General features: G+C 44.2%; 1 protein-coding gene across 2 annotated transcripts in view; it reads right to left on the reverse strand.

The window, feature by feature from the left end:
- Positions 1-20,376, reverse strand: part of MAML1 (mastermind like transcriptional coactivator 1) — a 62,060-nt gene that overhangs the window by 4,191 nt on the left and 37,493 nt on the right. Inside the window, exons 1-4 of one of the 2 annotated variants that reach the window (XM_043467010.1) lie at positions 7,605-7,813; positions 5,301-6,713; positions 2,046-2,285; positions 889-985 (exon numbers count right to left, since the gene is read on the reverse strand). In XM_043467010.1, coding sequence (XP_043322945.1) covers positions 889-985; positions 2,046-2,285; positions 5,301-6,713; positions 7,605-7,628 — 1,774 coding nt within the window. In that variant the 5' untranslated portion in view covers positions 7,629-7,813. Of the gene's footprint in view, positions 1-888; positions 986-2,045; positions 2,286-5,300; positions 6,714-7,604; positions 7,814-20,376 lie in introns of those variants that run through there. The other variant, XM_043467009.1, reaches the window with a different exon arrangement.

Consider the following 20,376-nt stretch of genomic DNA (forward strand, 5'->3'; position numbering starts at 1 on the left):
AACTAAAAACTGAGTTGAAAAAGAGAGAAATGCTGAAATAATCCACTTCTTTCCCACTGATTACACACAACAACATTAAATGGGACTAAGGCAGGAAAGCTGGCCAAGGTTCAGCCTCTGAGCAGCCCACAGACTACAATCCCCTGGTCCCTGTTAGCATAACATGAAATCCCACTCAGTCTCCTCTGGAATGCACAGCTGTGGTCAACTTCACTGGGACATGTTATAGCAAGAATCACTGACCAAGGAAAGTGCAGGTTTTAAAGATATTCCAAGAGCTAGGAATGGCCTAGACTTTTCTGCATCTATAAACTGAGCGCTCTCTGCATTTCTAGAGCAACAGCCCGAGCAATGCTGGTCAGGTTCTCTCACATATCTGAGACACGACAGCTGAAACCTCAGAATGCTTCCTGCCCCCACCAGATCAACTGGCTGCTGCTGATACCAACATGAGTAGACGGAAAGAAGAAAAGCAGCAAAAGGTCACAGGAGCATTAAGTCTCTCCTTATCTGGAAAATAGGACAGGGTCATTTTTTAAACAGACACATTAACAGGAGAAGCAAAGAACTTTCTTAAGAATTACAGAAGCCACTTCCTATGGATAAGATAACTTTCAACTAAAAATAATTTTGCCTTAAACGACTATACAGCCAGGGACCCAGCCAAAGCACTTAGCCAAAGCAGCATGCTTCTGTCTTTCTTCTCTGGCTGACCTACAGGGCAACCAGAGAGCAAGGCTCCTCACGCAGACTGAAGCGACGGAGCACACACATCCATTTAGCACCTATAATGGAAAGCTGAGCAGACAGCAGAAAGTCAGCATGAGGGAACATCTGCTCAGCGCCTGCCTTCCCCTGCCCCACACCATCGTCTCAAACACTCCTCACCTGTGAACTGTCCAACCTGTTGTGGGAAGGTGCTCTGTGTTGGGTCTTGATATTGGGGTGGTGGGCGGGTCAGATGGCGCTGAAACTGCTGCTTCTCCTAAAAAATGCCAAGATCAACAGAGAAAAAGACCCACATAAAACAAAAACACAGCAATCAGAGTAAACTGTCCAAGTTTGTTACTCAGAGGGACTCCTGTGGAGATAACATTCATAATCTCATTTGGGGGATTCTTAATATGTACAGTATGTACAGTATGACACGGAGTGATGGGGCACATCGAAGGAGCCGCAGAAAGGAATGAAGTTCTGATGCATGCGACGATACGGCTGAATCCCGAATGCATTCATATGAAATGCCTCACACAGGCAAATCAATAGGGATAAAAAGTAGATCCGTGGTTGCCTAGGCTCAGGAAGATGAAGGAAGAACTTTTAATGGGTACAGGGTTTCTTTTAGGTATTGTTCTAAAACTGGTTATGGTGATGGTGCATAACTCACTGAAAACCATTTGAACTGTATACTTTAAATGGGTGAATTGTATGTCATGTGAATTTTATCCCCCCCAAAGCTGTTATTTAATACACAGTGAAACTGAGGCAGTAATGTGGGTTTTAAAGTCATCCTTATTTAACTTTATCCTCTGGGTAACTAGTTCTCTTCTGTCTTAAGGATTGTTATTTAAAGTCCTGAGAATTCCTGTAACCTTGGAATCTGCAGAGTACAATCTGGTGACCAAGGGGGCAAACAAACTGCAGAACTAGGAGGGGGTTGTCAGTCCTAATTCTTGAATCCCAGGACCTCTGGGATGTCTTCATTTCCCTACTTTGTTCTGCCTTACAGCAAACTCTACAGCAAAGCTGGATCTCACAGAAAATTGATGGATCAGTGAGCTCAGTGCTTTGGTACCTGCTGGAAAAATGGTTCTAATACATTTAGATTCCACCTTCATTAATCCCCACTAAGTGACATAAAACTGCTCTGACCCAGGCTACCACTGTCTGAGAAAGACCACACTCCTATTCCCCAGAGTACTCTCAAACCAGACAATCACAAACCCACATACATATACACTGGAGCCCGCAGCCGCTGCGGTGACCTGGGAGGCAGGCAGACACGGGAAGGGGTGCGGGTGGGTTTCTCCCGCCTTTCTCTTTACCTGTTCTGCCAGAAGGTGCTGTTGCCTCTGCAAAAACTGCTGTTGCTGCAAATGCTTCTGTTGTTGCTCCCTCTGTTTCTGTTGGTCCAAAAGCAACTGATGCTGCTTCATTACAGCTGCCTGCTGCTGGCTACTGAGATAGGAGGTGCTACTGTGAGTGCTGGCCACAGAGACGGCAGGTGGCTGAGTCCCCACGCTGGCAGCCTGGGTTGGAACAGGGACACTGGGAGGGTTCTGGTCCTGTCAACAGAGACAAGGGGGTCTCAAGTCAGGTGGGACACAGTGAGGACTATAAGCCCTGATCAGAGCGGACGAGCTCTGCTGAGTGAAAGCCTGGCTCCAGGTTCTCTTCCGAAGCCTCTGCTTTTTTGGCACGTGACTCCAGAGCAACAGCCCCAACACCTGAGTGTCCGGGCACGGCGACGAGCAGTGAGTGGCTGAGTGTTAGCCTTGTTTCCTACATTCACCAGCGGCTTAAACTTGCATATTCCAAAAGCAACTGTGGCTCGTAAATGCTCCCTTACTGGAATGCATGGGACCAGACAGGCCCCCAGGGAAGGATTAATGAGGGACCCTGGCTCATGGAGAGGCTACGCTCTGAGTGTGCAAACCGTGGGCCCCTGGTGGCAGGGCTGTCCTTGAACCAACAGAAATTACATGGTTTGTCCACCTATGTACAGCATTTTCTGGGAACAGACTGTCTGGCTTCTGTCAGATTTGTTGTTGCTTAGTCACTGAGTTGTGTCCAACTCTTGCAGTTCCATAGACTGTAGCCCACCAGGCTCCTCTGTCCATGTGGCAATATAGTGGCTGAAGTAAGTAGAAGGATGAACATACACACATACATTCTTCTACTGAGAGATGCTTAGACTGCTTTCACTTTTTGGCTATTAGGAATAATCATACAATGAATGTCTTGTATATAGCATTTTTCTTTTTTTTGTATTATTTCTTGCAGGGGTATAATGTGTCAACGTTTACAAACATTTTTATGGCTTATGAAAACTATATAATGTCAAATTACTTTCTGAAAGCACTGTGCCCATTTACACATCGTTACTACTATCTGCAACATGTCAATTTCCTCAGCTATTACTAGCATTGAGTTTTTCTATTTTTAAAATATTCAGTTCAGTCGCTCACTTGTTTCTGACTCTGAAACCCCACGGACTGCAGCACACCAGGTTTCCCTGTCCATCACCAACTCCCAAAGCTTGCTCAAACTCATGTCCATTGAGTCAGTGATGCCATCCAACCATCTCATCCTCTGTCGTCCCCTTCTCCTCCCACCCTCAATCTTTCCGAGCATCAGGGCCTTTTCCAATGAATCAGTTCTTCACATCAGGTGGCCAAAGTACTGGAATTACAGCGTCAGCATCAGTTCTTCCAATGAATATTCAGGACTGATTTCCTTTAGGATGGACTGGTTGGATCTCCTTGAGTCCAAGGGACTCTCAGAGTCTTCTCCAACATCACAGTTCAAAAGCATCAATTCTTCAGTGCTCAGCTTTCTTTATAGTTCAACTCTCACATCCATACATGACTACTGGAAAAACCATAGCTTTGACTGGGCAGACCTTTGTTGGCAAAGTAATGTCTCTGCTTTTTAATATGCTCTCTAGGTTGGTCATACTTTTCTTCCAAGGAGCAAGTGTCTTTTAATTTCATGGCTGCAGTCACCACCTGCAGTGATTGTGGATCCCCCAAAAAAGTCTGTCACTGTTTCGTTTCCTCATCTATTTGCCACGAAGTGATGGGACGAGATGCGATGACCTTAGTTTTCTGAATGTTGAATTTTAAGCCAACTTTTTCACTCTCATCAAGAGGCTCTTTAGTTCTTCACTTTCTGCGATAAAGTTTGTGTCATCTGCATATCTGAGGTTATTGATATTTTTCCCAGCAATCTAGATTCCAGCTTGTGCTTCATCTAGCCTGGCATTTCTCATGATATACTCTGCATATAAATTAAATAAGCAGGGTGACAATATACAGCCTTGACGTACTCCTTTCCCAATTTGGAACCACTCTGTTGTTCCATGTCCAGTTCTAACTGTTGCTTCTTGACCTGCATAAAGATTTCTCAGGAAGCAGATAAGGTGGTCTGGTATTCCTATCTCTTGAAGAATTTCCCACAGTTTGTTGTGATCCACACAGTCAAAGGCTTTGGCATAGTCAATAAAGCAGAAGGAGATGTTTTTCTGGAACTCTTGCTTTTTTGATGATTCATGGATGTTGGCAATTTGATCTCTGGTTCCTCTGCCTTCTGTAAATCCAGCTTGAACATCTGGAAGTTCTTGGTTCACGTACTGTTGAAGCCCGCCTTGGAGAATTTTTAGCATTACTTTGCTACTGTGTGAGGTGAGTGCAATTGTACAGTAGTTTGAACATTCTTTGGCATTGCCTTTCTTTGGGATTGGGGTGAAGACTGACGTTTTCCAGTCCTGTGGCCACTGCTGAGTTTAAAATGTTAGTGTGTTACAAATACACAAAGGTACATTCACTGCAGCCTTTTACTTACAGTAGTGAAAGGAAGGAGATACCTCACGGCACCATGACAAAACAACTGCCATACAATTGTTATAAAGTCACACCACTATCAGCTAAGTGTCAGTGGGTCCATCTATGTGGAAGATGTGGAGGACAGTCCAGGACATACTGCAATAAAGAAAAGGCAAGTGCTAGCTCTGAGGAAGTCTGGGAATACTGTTTGTTTACTCTTCTGGGGGTGGGGGGGTAGACATTTTAGAACGTGAATGTGAGTAGAAATGCAAACAATGATCATGATAAAATGGTACTCAACATTCTCCACCCTTCAGAGCCAAGTGATTCTGCCAGGCTTGACAGCCTTAAGTAAATAACCATGGAGTTTAGACCTGTTAGGAAGCAGCATTCACCTAAATGCTATAAGCTTACTAAAACTTATGGCATTTTGAACACATGTATCTGAAAGTTTGTTCAAAAAAGAAAAAAAGCAGAGCCTCTAAGGACATTAAATGTGATCTTTACCTTCAAAACATTGCCACAAATGATTTAAGTTGTATGGCATTAAAAACACTAGACCAAGTGCAAGGGATTCTATCCTATTTTATTGAGAATCAATCCCGGTTTGCTTGATCGAGTTTCATTCCCAAGGGCGTTGAAGGTCAAAAAGCAGCCGCTCACTTCCTCCCTTTGTTCCCCAGCTATCTGGGGCCTGAAAAGCCACTCGGTGGGTGGGTGTGAATGCAGAGTATTGGAGCAAAGACCCATGCTCACCTGGCTAGGTGCAACCAGTGATCGGAAGGGCATATTTCCTGGCTTTGGTTTTATCAGAAATAAGGAGCTCTGCTCACTGCTAAGATGAGGCAGCTGCTGGGGAAGATAAGCCATCAGGGCTGGCTTGTTCTGGCCAGCCCCAGGGCCGCCTTGTCCACAGTCTGCTTTGTAGTGAGAAAGGGGCTTGGTGTTGCCATAGTCCAGCACCGAGCCTTGGCTAGCCACAGGGTTCTGATTCAAGTTACTTGGCGGCTGGTGGCTCAGCAGGCTCACATGGCTGGGCTGGAGGTAGGGGCCTCCAGGTCGAGGGGAGCTCTTGTTGACACTGGGCATCATGAGCAGTTTGGAGGTGGTGAAGTCTTGCTTGTAACCAGGAGGGCTGGCCGGCTTTTCCATGGGATAAGGGGCGTTTAAGGGACTGTGGGCAGGGCCTGTCTGCTGCCACGTAGACATCTGGCCTGGAGCGGGTGCTGGGGCAGCCTGCTGCGGGTTCTGGAGCATCTGCTCACGCTTCTGCTTGGCAGCAATCTGCTGGAGTTGGTGGGCAGAGGACAGCTCTGAGCCTCCGCCTGGGCCCTGGCTAGGCAGCACCACACTGGAGAGGGCTCTTTGTGCATTCTGGGCCTGGGCTGATGCCGGCATCAGGCTGGGACTGGGACTGTCCACCCCAGGCTGACCAGCGGTGTGGAAGAGGGGCTGGGAGCCCCCGAGGCTGGGTGAATCTGTGGTCACAGGGCCAGATGAAGGCCCCATAAAGGTCTGTCCTGCAGACCCAGCCCTCACTTGTGGAGAGCCTAACTGTTCCTGTTCAAAGGCCGCTGGAGAGAATTCTGTCTTAATATTAATGTCCTGTGCCAAGGGGGTCTGTGTGGCAGAACCAGAAGACTCTGGGTCCTTCTTCTCTTCAAAGTCCTCATTGAACAGATCCTTCATGTCTTCATCAGGCACTGACCTGTTCAGCTCCTCAATGAGCTCCTTCCACTCCTGCTCATTGAGGTTGAGGTCAGGCATGAGGTTGCCTTGAGAGATGGAGCCTCCGGCCCCTGAAATCATGCAAGGCAGGTCATCCATGGGCTCCTGTTTCAGTTCTTTATTCAGGCTCAGGGGAAATGACTCACTAGTGTTGCTGCCTCCATTCAAGTGGAGGCTCGAGTCTGCCAGACACTTCTTACTGATGGAGTCCAGCCCCAGTGCGTGCTTCCCAGTGGCCTGCAGGGCTTCAGGGCCAGGCTTGTCGGGCTGGCCGAGCGGGGAAGCCGGGGGCAGGCCGTTGGAAGAGACGGCGGCTCCCAGAGAGGCCTCTCGGCGCGTCTTCTTGTGCCCAGGAAAGAAATCTCCGTAGCCATTCTGCTGATCACCATTTTGAGGGGATGTGGCATTGTCGAGATTCCTCTTTACCGTATCATGGAGATGCTGAAAAACATGAAAAAGAGTGACTCGTGTATACAGCACCACGTATGTGAACCCCTCTACTTCTGATGGTGACTTAAACCACGGTGGTCTGTACCCCCTGGAGCACTCTCCTGCTGGTTCTGCTCGCCTAGTTTACACTCTCCACTTCTGGGAACACACACCCATTTCCCCTCCAGAGCTGTCTTCCCCTTCTCCTTTCCTGTGGCCTTGCTTGAATCAGGACTAACTCAGCTGTGGCTAAGCAACCCAGCTGCAGTCAGTGAGTCAATCCCTGGACATACGCAGCTCTTTTTGTAGGACACAAGCCTGAAGCGGCCCAGAGTCATCTAATCTAAGGGTGTGCCTGATAGTGGAGCTGATAAGAAAGAGCCACAGAACACACACACACACACACACACACACATTCCTGAGAACATCACAGGACACACACACACACACATTCCTGAGAACATCATTTGAGTTCCGGTATCTAGGTTATGCCTAAGACCAGCCATCCCCCTGGACTTTTCACTTATGGGAACCAATGAATTCCGCCTTACGTTTAAGATGGTTTAACTTGGATTTCTGCTGCTCTTGGCTGAAGGAGACTGGCCAGTGCAGGTGGGACCTTGTCGGGGGCTGACCACATGCTCCAGGCCTCGTCTCAGTGCACAGTGCTTTCACGCCCTCCCGAGTCTTTCCAGGTGCCCTGCCGGCTCCACCCTTCTCTCCAGGCCAGGCTGCTTCCTCATGCGCCTCACAGATCCTCTGCCTTTTGTCCCACTCTCCTCCCCACCAACCCTGAGCGCCTTCCACCCACTGAACCCAGTCACCAGCCCTCACAGACCCTACCACTTCTGACTAAGACTGTTAATTCCAATACAGTCACATCTGCCTGGCATTGTTACTTACCTCCCTTGTTCTCCTCAACTGCATTTGTTCAGCTAACCTTATTAAGAGTCTACCATGCGTCAGGCACAAGTGCTGTGGGGCTATCAAGACAAATGAGGTGGTCCCATGGGCTTCCAATCTGCTAGGACATGGCCACAGAATAAGATAAACACTCTATGCAAGCAGTAGAGCGATAAGCGCCCTGAGAGCTCAAGGACAGGCGTTTCCCAGAGAGACGTGGTGTGACCTTTCCGTACTTCCCCAGCTCTGTTTTCAGCTGCCAGGACTCAGCTCCTCCCCTAACAGAGGCCCCGACACTCAGCCTCTAAACATGGCTGCTCCTCTCCTACGTTTACTTCCGTTACATCTTTTATCCTTTCTCCCCCATTCTCAACTCCACACCCCCAACTAGCCCTAAGCATCTATACAGTGCTATTTACAAAGTTCCAAATAACAGCTTTCAATATTATCGTTAAGCAGGCTTCAGAGAACAGCACAGGACACTCTGCGCTGCTGTCTTCCGCTGCAGAGAAGGACCACAGTGACCCCCGGCACCCACTCTATGAGGCTGAATGCAGAAGCACCTGATCCCCAGGTGGGAGTGGGGGGCAAAGGGGGCCAAGGGCACCAGCTCTCGGCAAGAAACTACCTGTAGACACACACGTGCAATGAGCAAGAAAATAAGGAGGATAATTTTATCAATCTCTGAGTTTCAATGTTCCATTCCCTCTCCTTCAAGATTTGTTATTTAACTGTTAAAGCTGACTGCACAGTGTTCTGTAAATCCTGGCTAAGTACTTCTTTATTTATTTTTTAATTTATTTTCATTTGTTTATTTTTCCATTTATTTTTATTAGTTGGAGGCTAATTACTTTACAGTAAGTACTTCTTTAAATAGATAGTGGGGTACTTAAGTTAGCTCAGAAAAAGTTAGAAATGCTGAATAAATGGAACTGTAGGTCAGCGGTATAAGCAAAACATGATCCTAAGACCCAACTCAAGAACACAGCCCCTGTGTACAAAGGACACATATCTCAAGACAGTAAGCTTATGACAAATTCACAGTCAGTATAATATTCAATGGTAAGAAGCTGAAAGCCGTCCCACTAATTCTGGAATAAGACAGGATGCTCACTCTCATCTCTTCTATTCAACACAGTACTGAACGTCCTAGCTACAGAAATTAGGCAAGAAAAGGAAATAAGAGGTATCCAGATTGGAAGAGGAAAGGTACAATTATCATTATATGCAGATGATAATACATACAGAAAACCCTAAATACTTCACACAAAAACTACTAGAACTGATAAATTGAGCAAGGTAGCAGGATACAAGATTAACATACATAAATCAATTGCATTTCTTTATACCAACAATGAAATATCAGAAAGGGAATGAAAAAAAACAAACAAATCACCTTTTAAAATGTGTGCTCAGTCACTCAGTTGTGTTGGACTCTTTGTGACCCCATGGACTTAAAGCCTGCCAGGCTCCTCTGTCCATGGAATGTTTCCTGGCAAGAACACTGGAGTGGGTTGCCATTTCCTTCTCCAGGGGATCTTCCTGACTCATGGATCAAACCTGTGTCTCCTGAGTCTCCTGCATTGGCAGGAAGATTCTTTACCATTAAGCCACCCAGGAAGCCCCAAGAAGTCATAACAGAAGAGGAATGTTTAAAAAACAAACAAACAAAAATCTTTTAAAAAGTAAACCCCAAAATAAAACACTTAGGAATAACCCTGACCAAGGAGCTGGAAGACTTACATGCTGGAAACTACAGAACACTAAAAAAGGAAATTGAAGCTGACGGAAAGAATGGTAAAGTAATCCCATGCTCCTGGACTGGAAGAATTAACATAGTTCAAATGGCCATATGACCCAAAGCAATTTACAGATTTAATGCAATCCCTATCAAATTACCCATGACATTTTTCAAAGAACTAGAATAATCCTAAAATTCATATGGAACCATAAAAGACCCAGAATTGTCAAAGCAATCCTGAGGAAAAAGCTGGAAGCATAACCCTTCCAGACTTCAGATGATACTACAAAGCTATAGTAATCAAAACAGTGTGATACCGGCACAACAACAGACATATGGATTAATGAAACAGAACCGAAAGACCAGAAATAAACCCATACACCTATGATCAATTAATCTTCAACAAAGGAAGCAAGACTATACAAGGGGAAAAAGACAGTTTCTTTAGAAAGTAATTTTGGGAAAATTGGATAGCTGCATGTAAATCAATGAAGTTAGAACAAACCCTCTCACCATACACAAAAATAAACTCAAAATAGTTTATAGACTTAAACATAAGACATGATACCATAAAACTCTCAGAACAGATCATAGGCAAAACCTTCCTTGCTCTAAATTGTACCAATGTTTTCTTAGATTTCCCAAGGCAAAAGAAATATAAATCAAAAGACAAAGCAAAAAACCTCAAATAGGACCTAATGAAACTTACATGGTTTTACATAGCAAAGGAAACCAATAAGAAAATGAAAACACAATCTATATAATGGGAGAAAATATTTGCAAATGATGCTCCCTCAAGGACTTAATTTCTAAAATATACAAACAGCTCATACAACTCAACAACAAAAAACCCAAACAACTCAATCAAAAAATGGGCAGACCTATAAATATTTCTCCAAAATAGACATACAGATGGCCAATAGGCACGTGAAAAGATGCCCAACATGGCTAATTATTAGAGAAATGCAAATCAAAACTACAATGAGGTAGCACTGCACAATGATCAGAATGGCCATCATTTAAAAGTCTACAAATAACAAATGCTGTTGCTGTCCTACACTGCTGGTGGGAATGTAAGTTGGTGCAGCAACTGTGGAGAACAGTATAGAGGATCCTCAAAAAATTAAAAACAGAATTACCATATGATCCAGCAATCCCACTCCTGGCCATATATTCAGACAAAACTATAATTCAAAAAGATACATGTACCCCTATGTTCACAGCTGCACTATTCACGATAGCCAAGTCCTGGAAACAACTTAAATGTCCATCGATGAGTGAATGGATAAAGATGATGTGGGACATATATACAGAGGAGTACTACTCAGCCATAGAGAAGGAACCAATGCCATTTGCAGCAACATGGCTGAGACTGTCATACTAAACGAAGTCCATCAGAAAGAGAAAGACAAATACCAAGTGCTGTCATTTATATGTGGATTCTAATATCCCCTGGAGAAGGAGGAATGGCAGCCCACACCAGTAAGCATGCCTGGGAAACCCCATGGACAGAGCAGCCTGGCAGGCTACATTCCACGCAGTTGCAGAGACTAAACAAAAACAGCCAAACATGACACCAATGAACCTGTCTGTGGAAAAGAAACGGAACCACAGACTGAGGACAGCCTGCTGGCTGCTGAGAGGGACGGGGGCTGGAAGAGGGTGGGCATCGGAGGCTGCGGTTAGCACAGGTAAGTTTTTATATACAGAATGAGTAAACAAGGTCCTGCGGTATAGCACAGAGAACTACATTTAATATCCTGATAAACCAAAACAGAAAAGAAGACAAAAAAGAAGTGTGTATATACATATATATACATAACTGAATCACTTTCTGTATAGCAGTAATTAACACAACACTGTAAATCAACCATACTTCAATTATAAAAATAACACTAACACAGCCCCTACAACACAAGGACATGTGCTTTATTTTCATGTAGGTTTTTCTGCTTCTTGCTGCCACCTAGGGGTAAGGCGGGGGGAAAGGAATCATGATCTTAAAATGGACCCTTCATAACATCCATTGTTTTAAAAGTTTCCTTTGGGGAAAGTAAAATTTATACCCATTTAATTAGTCAGAAGGGAATCAAAATGAGTTGCTAATACTGAAGGGATTTTTTTCTTATTTTTTATTAAAGGACAATTGTTTTACAGAATTTTTCTGTTTTCTGTCAAAACTCAACCAGATTCAGCCATAGATATACATATATCCCCTTCCTTTTGAACTTCTCTCCCATCTCCCTCCCCATTCCACCCCTCTAGGCTGATACAGAGCCTCTGTTTGAGTTTCTTTGTTCAGTTCAGTTCAGTCGCTCAGTCAGGTCTGACTCTCTGCGACCCCACGGACTGCAGCATGCCAGGCCTCCCTGTCCATCACCAACTCTGGTGCCTACTCAAACTCATGTCCCCATTGGGTCAGTGATGCCCTCCAACCATCTCATCCTCTGTCATCCCCTTCTCCTCCCACCCTCAATCTTTCCCAGTGTCAGGGTCTTTTCTAATGAGTCAGTTCTTCGCATCAGGTGACCCAAGTATTGGAGTTTCAGCTTTGGTATCAGTCCTTCCAATGAACACCCAGGACTGATTTCCTTTAGGATTGACTGGCTGGACCTCCTTGCAGTCCAAAGGACTCTCAAGAGTCTTCTCCAACACCACACTTCAAAAGCATCAATTCTTCGGTGCTCAGCTTTCTTTATACTCCAACTCTCACATCCATACATACTATTGAAAAAATCATAGCTTTGACTACATGGACCTGTGTCAGCAAAGTAATGTCTCTGCTTTTTAATATGCTGTCTAGGTTGGTCACAACTTTTCTTCCAAGGAGCTAGTGTCCTTTAATTTCATGGCTGCAGTCACCATCTGCTGTGATTTTGGAGCCCCCAAAAATAAAGTCTGTCACTGTTTCCACTGTTTCCCCATCTATTTGCCATGAAGTGATGGGACCAGATGCCATGATCTTCATTTTCTGAAAGTTGAGTTTTAAGCCAACTTTTTCACTCCTCTTTCACCTTCATTAAGAGGCTCTTTAGTTCTTCTTCACTCTGTCATAAGGATGGTATCATCTGCATATCTGAGGTTACTGATATTTCTCCCGGCAATCTTGATACCAGCTTGTGCTTCATCCACCCCAGCGTTTCTCATGATGTACTCTGCATATAAATTAAATAAGCAGGGTGACAATATACAGCCTTGACGTACTCCTTTCCCAATTTCGAACCACTCTGTTGTTTCACGTCCAGTTCTAACTGTTGCTTCCTGACCTGCATACAGATTTCTCAGGAGGCAGGTAAAGTGGTCTGGTATTCCTATCTCTTGAAGAATTTTCCACAGTTTGTTGTGATCCACACAGTCAAAGGCTTTGGCATAGTCAATAAAGCAGAAGTAGATGTTTTTCTGGAACTCTCTTGCTTTTCTGATGATCCAACGGATGTTGGCAATTTGATCTCTGGTTCCTCTGCCTTCTGTAAATCCAACCTGAACATCTGGAAGTTCACGGTTCATGTATTGCTGAAGCCTGGCTTGGAGAATTTTGAGCATTACTTTGCTAGCGTGTGAGATGAGTGCAACTGTGTGGTAGTTTGGACATTCTCTGGCATTGCCCTGCTTTGAGATTGGAATGAAAACTTGATGTTTTCGAGTCCTGTGGCCACTGCTGAGTTTTCCAAATTTGCTAACATGTTGAGTGCAGCACTTTCACAGCATCATCTTTCAGGATTTGAAATAACTCAACTGGAATTCCATCACCTCCACTAGCTTTGTTCACAGTGATGCTTCGTAAGGCCCACTTGACTTCATATTCCAGGATGTCTGGTTCTAGGTGAGTGATCACACCGTCATGAGTTTCTTAGCCATACAGCAAATTCCTGTTGGCTATCTATTTTGCATATGGTGATGTAAGTTTCCATGCTACTCTTTTCATACATCTCACCCTCTCCTCCCCTTCTCCCCATGTCCATATGTCTATTCTCTATGTCTGTTTCTCCATTGTTGCCCTGTAAGTAAATTCTTCAGTACCATTTTTCTAGATTCCGTATATATGCATTAGAATACGATATTTATCTTTCTCTTTCTAACTTACTTCACTCTGTACAATAGGTTCTAGGTTCATCCACCTCAGTAGAACTGACTCAAAGGCGTTCATTTTTATGACTGAGTAATACTGTGTATACATTGTGTATATGTACCACAACTTCTTTATCCATTCATCTGTTGATGGACATCTAGGTTGCTTCCATGTTCTAGTTACTGTAAATAGTGTTGCAATGAACAACGGGATATATGTGTCTTTTTCAGTTTTGATTTCCTCAGGGTATTGCCTAGGAGTGCAATTGCTGGGTCATATGGTGGTTTTATTCCTAGTTTTAAAAGGAATCTCCATACTGTCTTCCATAGTGGCTGTATCGATTTACATTCCCATCAGGGATTTTTAATTTTATTATATTATTTCTGAAAAATCGTGTGTTCCTCAGTGTCAGGTTTGGGCTGTCTATAAACCTGGGAGCTAAGCTCAGTTTTCTGAAAACAAGCGGGGGAGATGGACACCTAAAAGGTCAACGCACTTGATGAGTCAGCTGGTTGTCTCTGATTAGGAACAGAATCCTTCTTTGTCCTAACAATTATAAAAGCTACCACTCCCTGTTTCAATATCCACATGCAAACAATTGCAAACAAGTTGCAAACAACTTAATTTTGCAATACCAATTGCTTTTAGCCAAAGGGAACACCAGGTCATTTTCTCAACTGCTCACAAAATTTAGCTGGAGTGCTGTATGCAGGTTTGGGAAGTGTGGAATGTGGTGGCTCTGGCAGACCTTTAAGTCTTGAGCATTTGCAGGAGTGCAGGGCATTGCAGAGGAAAGCAAAGAGATGGGGAAATGTTCTGAAGAGCTTATACATTATTTAAGAACAAACATGGTAAGAGCTGTAAACCACATGAAACTGGCTTGCCCTCTGGTACTCCTGGGTGGTCAGCTCAGAGGTCCTAGTGTAACTACCACAGGGTCTCCCCATGCACAGGGAGGGGGATTCAGTTTCTGGGGGATTCAGCTCTGGCATAATGTGATCTGGGGCTCCTTTCCTTCACGCAGAGGTTTTGTCGAATACTGCATGTTTTGACGGTCAACTGGAGGCCCTGCAATGTTCACCCAGTCAGTCATGATCCCTACCCTCGCCTATGCCCCCATCATCTTCTATTTGGGAGGGGGCCCCCCGATTATCAACACTGAGTGAAGCTGGAGTTGCCATGCCTTATGAACAACAGATCAGTATCCCGTGTCCCACCCACCCATGAGCCTTACAGGGGAGTCCCTCACCCAGTCCCTACTTCCTCCCTCTTCCACAGCCTACCAATGGAATTTCAGTGTGCTCTGGTACAACGCCTCCAAAGGAGAGCCCTTCCACTCCGAGTTAACGGGTAGATGAGGCTGTTGAGACGGGGTGTGGCTCCTTATGCACGGACATCACCCCGGGCAGCTGCCAGCGCTTCCTGCCTCTTCTCACTGGACATTCGCTTTCCTCCTCTCCCCTCTTCTGTCATCCTTTTATCAGCCAAACACCACCACCTCCACCCCTGAGAGCCAGCAGCGTTTTGGTTTGCCACCTGGGAAGTGGCTGAATGTTGGATGGGAGGACTTAGGAGGACCGCTTTCTCAGAGACTGGTGATGATCTTCATGCTATTAAACACAGTCTAACATTGTGTCTTTTCCTTCCCTACCCTCTCGCTCTTCTATCATCTGCCACATAATAATTCTCTTCATTCATTCTTTGTGGGATCTTAGTTCCGTGAACAGGGATGGAACCCTCATCCCGTGCATTGGAAGGCAGACTCTTAACCACTGGACCACCGAGGAAGTCCCTATTCCCACCATCTGTTTGGGGAAACAACTGAAACTGCCCACCCTGGCCAGGCACCAAAATAACTATTTGCATGAGTCATTTTACAACAGGTCTTAGTAAGGAACACGAAGCTAACCACCCACCACCAACCAGAAGAGTCTGGGAAAGGTCAAAAGGAGATGCCACTGGTCCTACCTCCTCCGAGAATCCTTCTTGCTGGCTTCCATCTTGGCTGAGCAATGCATGTGCAACCAGGAAGGATCTTGAGTCAACAGAGATTGGCCAAAGAAATACCATCACCATAAAACCTGAGACTGTGAGCCATGTTGCAGAACAGTTCCCCTGGATTCCCTTACTCTCCTGCTCTCTGCCTGGGCACCCCTTTCAATGAAGTCTCTTGCTTTGTCAGCTCATATGTCTCTTTGGACAATTCATTTCTGAGTGTTAAGATAAAAGCCCACTCTTGGACCCTGGAAGGGGTTCCCCTTCCTGCAATGAAGGGTGACTCTGGTGAACTGTTCTTTGCTGTGACTGACATCCTAACCATTTGGGGTACTGAGGGACCAACCTGCTTCCTCACCAATAGACCAGACCCAGTGGCGGCAGCTCGGACCCTTTTGTCTCTGGTCTTCTCCCGACATGGACAACTGGCCAGAGTGCCCTGACCCGGGAAGGAACAAGAGGTTTTACTGACCTCTTTCCCCTTCCCTCTCTCTTTCCTCTCCTTAACCCTTCCTATCCTACCCTTTTTAAGTCCCCCAGTCCTGGATGCAGGAGTCTGGTCAAAGGGCCTCAGTCTGAGCTGAGGGTTGGCAGAGAGAGAACTAGAATTCTGGTTCTGTTCTGGTCTGGTCTCTGGCAGGGCCGAGTTCCAGTCCTCCCTTCCCTGGAAGCTCAGGGTAAAGTCCGTAATGCCTGGGTGTCTGCAGGTGGTCAGAGACGCCTGTAAGGCCACCCCGTTAGTCCCCCTTCCCCCGCCTCCTTCCCTCTCTTCTTTGACCTGGCCTCCTCTCCTCCCTTGGAAATCTCTGAAGACCTGAGATATTTCCAGTTACTCTTTTCGTACTTGTCTCTATAGGAGGTTTTCTGAGACTGTAATCTTGTATTTAAGGGAGTGTCTGACCAGGACTACCGGGCCTGTGTGTGTGGTTTTTTTTTCTTTTTTTTTTTTTTGGGGGGGGGAGGAGCGCCTTTATTAAAAAAAAATGTTAGGAAAGGGCTCAGCACTCAAAACCCAGGAGCTTGGCTGGTCTGGCTGAAATGCAGGTGAGAGTCCAAGCCCCTTTAGCTTGTTACTCCCCCCACCCTGTGTGTGTGTTTTTACACTTTGTGTTCTGGGTTGTGATTTGTGACAGTCATGTTGGGTTTTGTGGCCACCATTTTGTTTAGATTTCAGAGAAGGTTTAGGTAAAAGTGTGAAAAACTGGTTCCAAAGTTTGTTTGTTTTGCATAAAGAGTAAGAGCAAGCTTGGTTAAATAACCTTCAGAATTTTGACCCTGAGAGGGAACAAGTTCTAGTAGAGCTTGACTGTCTCTCGCTGTGCCTTGAAACCAGGCTCTCAGGAACACTAGATCTAGATGATCTCTAACTCCTGAGACTGAGGGGAAGACAGGAAGAAGCCTGTAAAATTCTACTTATTCCAACTGTCATTTATAAACTAGTGAATTTGATATTATGACATTTGATTCATAACTAAGCTTAGAATATGAAGTTAGATTTCACATTGTGTCTGTCTAGATATGTGTATGTCTCTGTATGTGTCTTTGGTTAATACTGTTGAGATTAATTTGTAAATGAGCTCTGCTTAATTGGTTTAAGGCAAAATAAGCACTTACAAATCAAACAATTCTAAATTAAGCTAAATAAATTTCAGGTCCTTGTGAAGTGTGAAATAGCCAGTATTAAATTAGTACCTGGTAATACAGACATGTCTTTAGAACCATCAATAAGTAAAACACTTCTGTTGTACCTAGGTTTACTAGAGGTCAAATACGACCGTATTCTATCTCTTACAAACTTGTCAACAACAAAAGGAACTTAATGTGGGAAAACTTCTAAGGAAAATAAATGTGTTTTCAGTAAAAGAAGGTGTGAGAAATGAATAAGTTATGCATGATCAGGATTTTCTAAAATTGGATTACAATTAGTTGGGTAAACGATTTTGTTAGGAATGGCACCGTCATAGAACCAACCAGGTCCAAGATGGCAGAGTCAACTTTTACTAGACCTTGAGCCTCAGTATACATCCACTGTGACAGACCAGTAAGCTAAGTGACACGCCCACCAGCACTGGCTAAATCTGTTTCTAAGCTCTTGAGTTTTTTGACAAAACATCCTAAATCAAATTCTACTGAAGTTCTTTTGACCTTAGTTACCTTTACGATGCTTCAAAGGGGCCCCGAAACATCCCAGAGAGAGATATTAAACTAATTATGTTCATTTGGTTGGTTACATTATATGGAAATATTATCAAATGAGTAATAAATGCTCTCAGGTACACTGTATGGTAAATATTACTAATATAGATATTCTAGAGGTTATATAGAGTTCTTAAAAATCTGATATATCCTGGTAAAATGTTATCAGTCATAACTCTTTGAAGGACTATCTCCAACCCAGATGAAAGGATCCTTGTCAGGGCCCCTGCAATGGACTGGTCTATAGTGAGGATGGCTGACCTCAAAATCATCTTAAAATGACTCTCAAAGGCAAAACTATACTCACACCAGGACGAGAAGACGATGACATCAGAGAGGAATAATTTGCCCAAGGTCCTCGCTGTGACTTGTATGATCATTTATGTTTTCCTGATGTCTTGGACCTTTGTGTGTGAATCAATTTTTTTTCTATTGTAGGCATGATCCAATGCTACTTTTAGAAATCAATCCAATTGTTGGGTTTATGGCCAATTACCTGTATCTAGTAGTTCTGGGTTACCTTGGTGGATTTCTCCCGTCCAAGCCTCTAACTGGATGACCTTTAGCAAAGTTCAGCTCTGTTCTGTCTGCTCTTGATATTACTAGATGGGATCCCCTCACCTGGCCAATTAATAATGCCTGCTCTGATCCTGGTCATAACTATGAGTTTTCTCCTATTAGTCAAGCTTAATCAGAGCAACAAGCAGAGTTTCAGCCAAGGAATAAAATCTCCCACAATTATGGGATGGATTTATGAAGATAACACCAGGCTATGGTAATTTTTAAGTTTAAAGTCTCCTCTATGTTGGGAACAATTAAATCATACTAAGGGGGACTTTCCTGGTAGTCCAGTGGCTAAAGACTCCATGTTCCCAACACAGGGGGCCTGGGTTCAATCCCTGGTCAAGGAACTAGATCCCACATGCCGCAACTAAGAGTTCGAATGTCAAAACTAAGACCCAGGGCAGCCAAATAAATAAATACTTTAAAAAAAAAAAAAATCATACTAAGGAACCAGTATAGTAACACCAGGAAACTGGGCTATGTGCCTTATAGACAGTGAAGTGAAAGGAAAAGGAAAGATATACCCATTTGAATGCAGAGTTCCAAAGAACAGCACAGAAAGATAAGAAAGCCTTCCTCAGTGATCAACGGAAAGAAATAGAGGAAAACAACAGAATGGGAAAGACTAGAGATCTCTTCAAGAAAATTAGAGATACCAAGGGAACATTTCATGCAAAATGGGAACAATAAAGGACAGAAATGTATGGACCTAACAGAAGTAGAAGAGATTAAGAAAAGGTAGCAAGAATACACAGAAGAACTATACAAAAAAGATCGTCATGACCCAGATAACCATGATGGTATGATCACTCATCTAGAGCCAGACATCCTAGAATGTGAAGTCAAGTGGGCCTCAGGAAGCATCACTATGAACAAAGCTAGTGGAGGGGATGGAATTCCAGCTGAGCTATTTCAAATCCTAAAAGATGATGCTGTGAAAGTGCTACACTCAACATGTCAGCAAATTTGGAAAACTCAGCAATGGCCCCAGAACTAGAAATTAAGGTCAGAAGGTCAGTTTTCATTCCAATCCCAAAGAAGGGCAATGCCAAAGAATGTTCAAACGACCGCACAATTGCACTCATCTCACACGCTAGCAAAGTAATGCTCAAAATTCTCCAAGCTAGGCTTCAACACTGTGTGAATCGTGAACTTCTAGATGTTCAAGCTGGATTTAGAAAAGGCAGAGGAACCAGAGATCAAATTGCCAACATCCATGGATCATCAAAAAAGCAAGAGTTCCAGAAAAACATCTACTTCTGCTTTATTGACTATGCCAAAGCCTTTGTGTGAATCACAACAAACTGTGGGAAATTCTTAAAGAGATGGGAATACCAGGCCATCTCACTTGCCTCTTGAGAAATCTGTATGCAGGTCAAAACTCAACAGTTAGAACCAGACATGGAACAATATACTGGTTCCAAATAGGGAAAGGAGTACGTCAAGGCTGTATATTGTCCCCCTGCTTATTTAACTTATATGCAGAGTATATCATGAGAAATGCCAGGCTGGATGAAGCACAAGCTGGAATCAAGATTGCTGGGAGAAATATCAATAACCTCAGATACACAGATGACCCCACCCTTAAGGCAGAAAGAGAAGAAGAACTAAAGAGCCTCTTGATGAAAGTCAAAGAGGACAGTGAAAGAGTTGGCTTAAAACTCAACATTCAAAAAACAAAGATCATGGTATCTGGTCCCATCACTTCATCACAAATAGATGGGCAAACAGTGGAAACAGTGACAGACTTTATTTTTTTGGGCTCCAAAATCACAGCAGATGGTGACTGCAGCTATGAAATTAAAAGACACTTGATCCGTGGAAGAAAAGCTATGACCAACCTAGGCAGCATATTAAAAAGCAGAGACATTACCTTGCCAACAATGGTTCATCTAGTCAAAGGTATGGTTTTTCCAGTAGTCATGTATGGATGTGAGAGTTGGACTATAAAGAAAGCTTAGCGCCGAAGAGTTTATGCTTTTGAACTGTGGTTAGGAGAAGACTCCTGAGAGTCCCTTGGACTGCAAGAAGATCCAACCAGTCAATCCTAAAGGAAATCAGTCCTGAATATTCATTGGAAGGACTGATGCTGAAGCTGAAGCTCCAATACTTTGGCCACCTGATGTGAAGAACTGACTCACTGGAAAAGACCCTGATACTGTGAAAGATTGAAGGCGGGAGGAGAAGGGGACAACAGAGGTTGAGAT

Source organism: Cervus canadensis, chromosome 4, assembly GCF_019320065.1.
Source record: "Cervus canadensis isolate Bull #8, Minnesota chromosome 4, ASM1932006v1, whole genome shotgun sequence".
In the NCBI taxonomy this organism is placed as follows: Eukaryota; Metazoa; Chordata; class Mammalia; order Artiodactyla; family Cervidae; genus Cervus; species Cervus canadensis.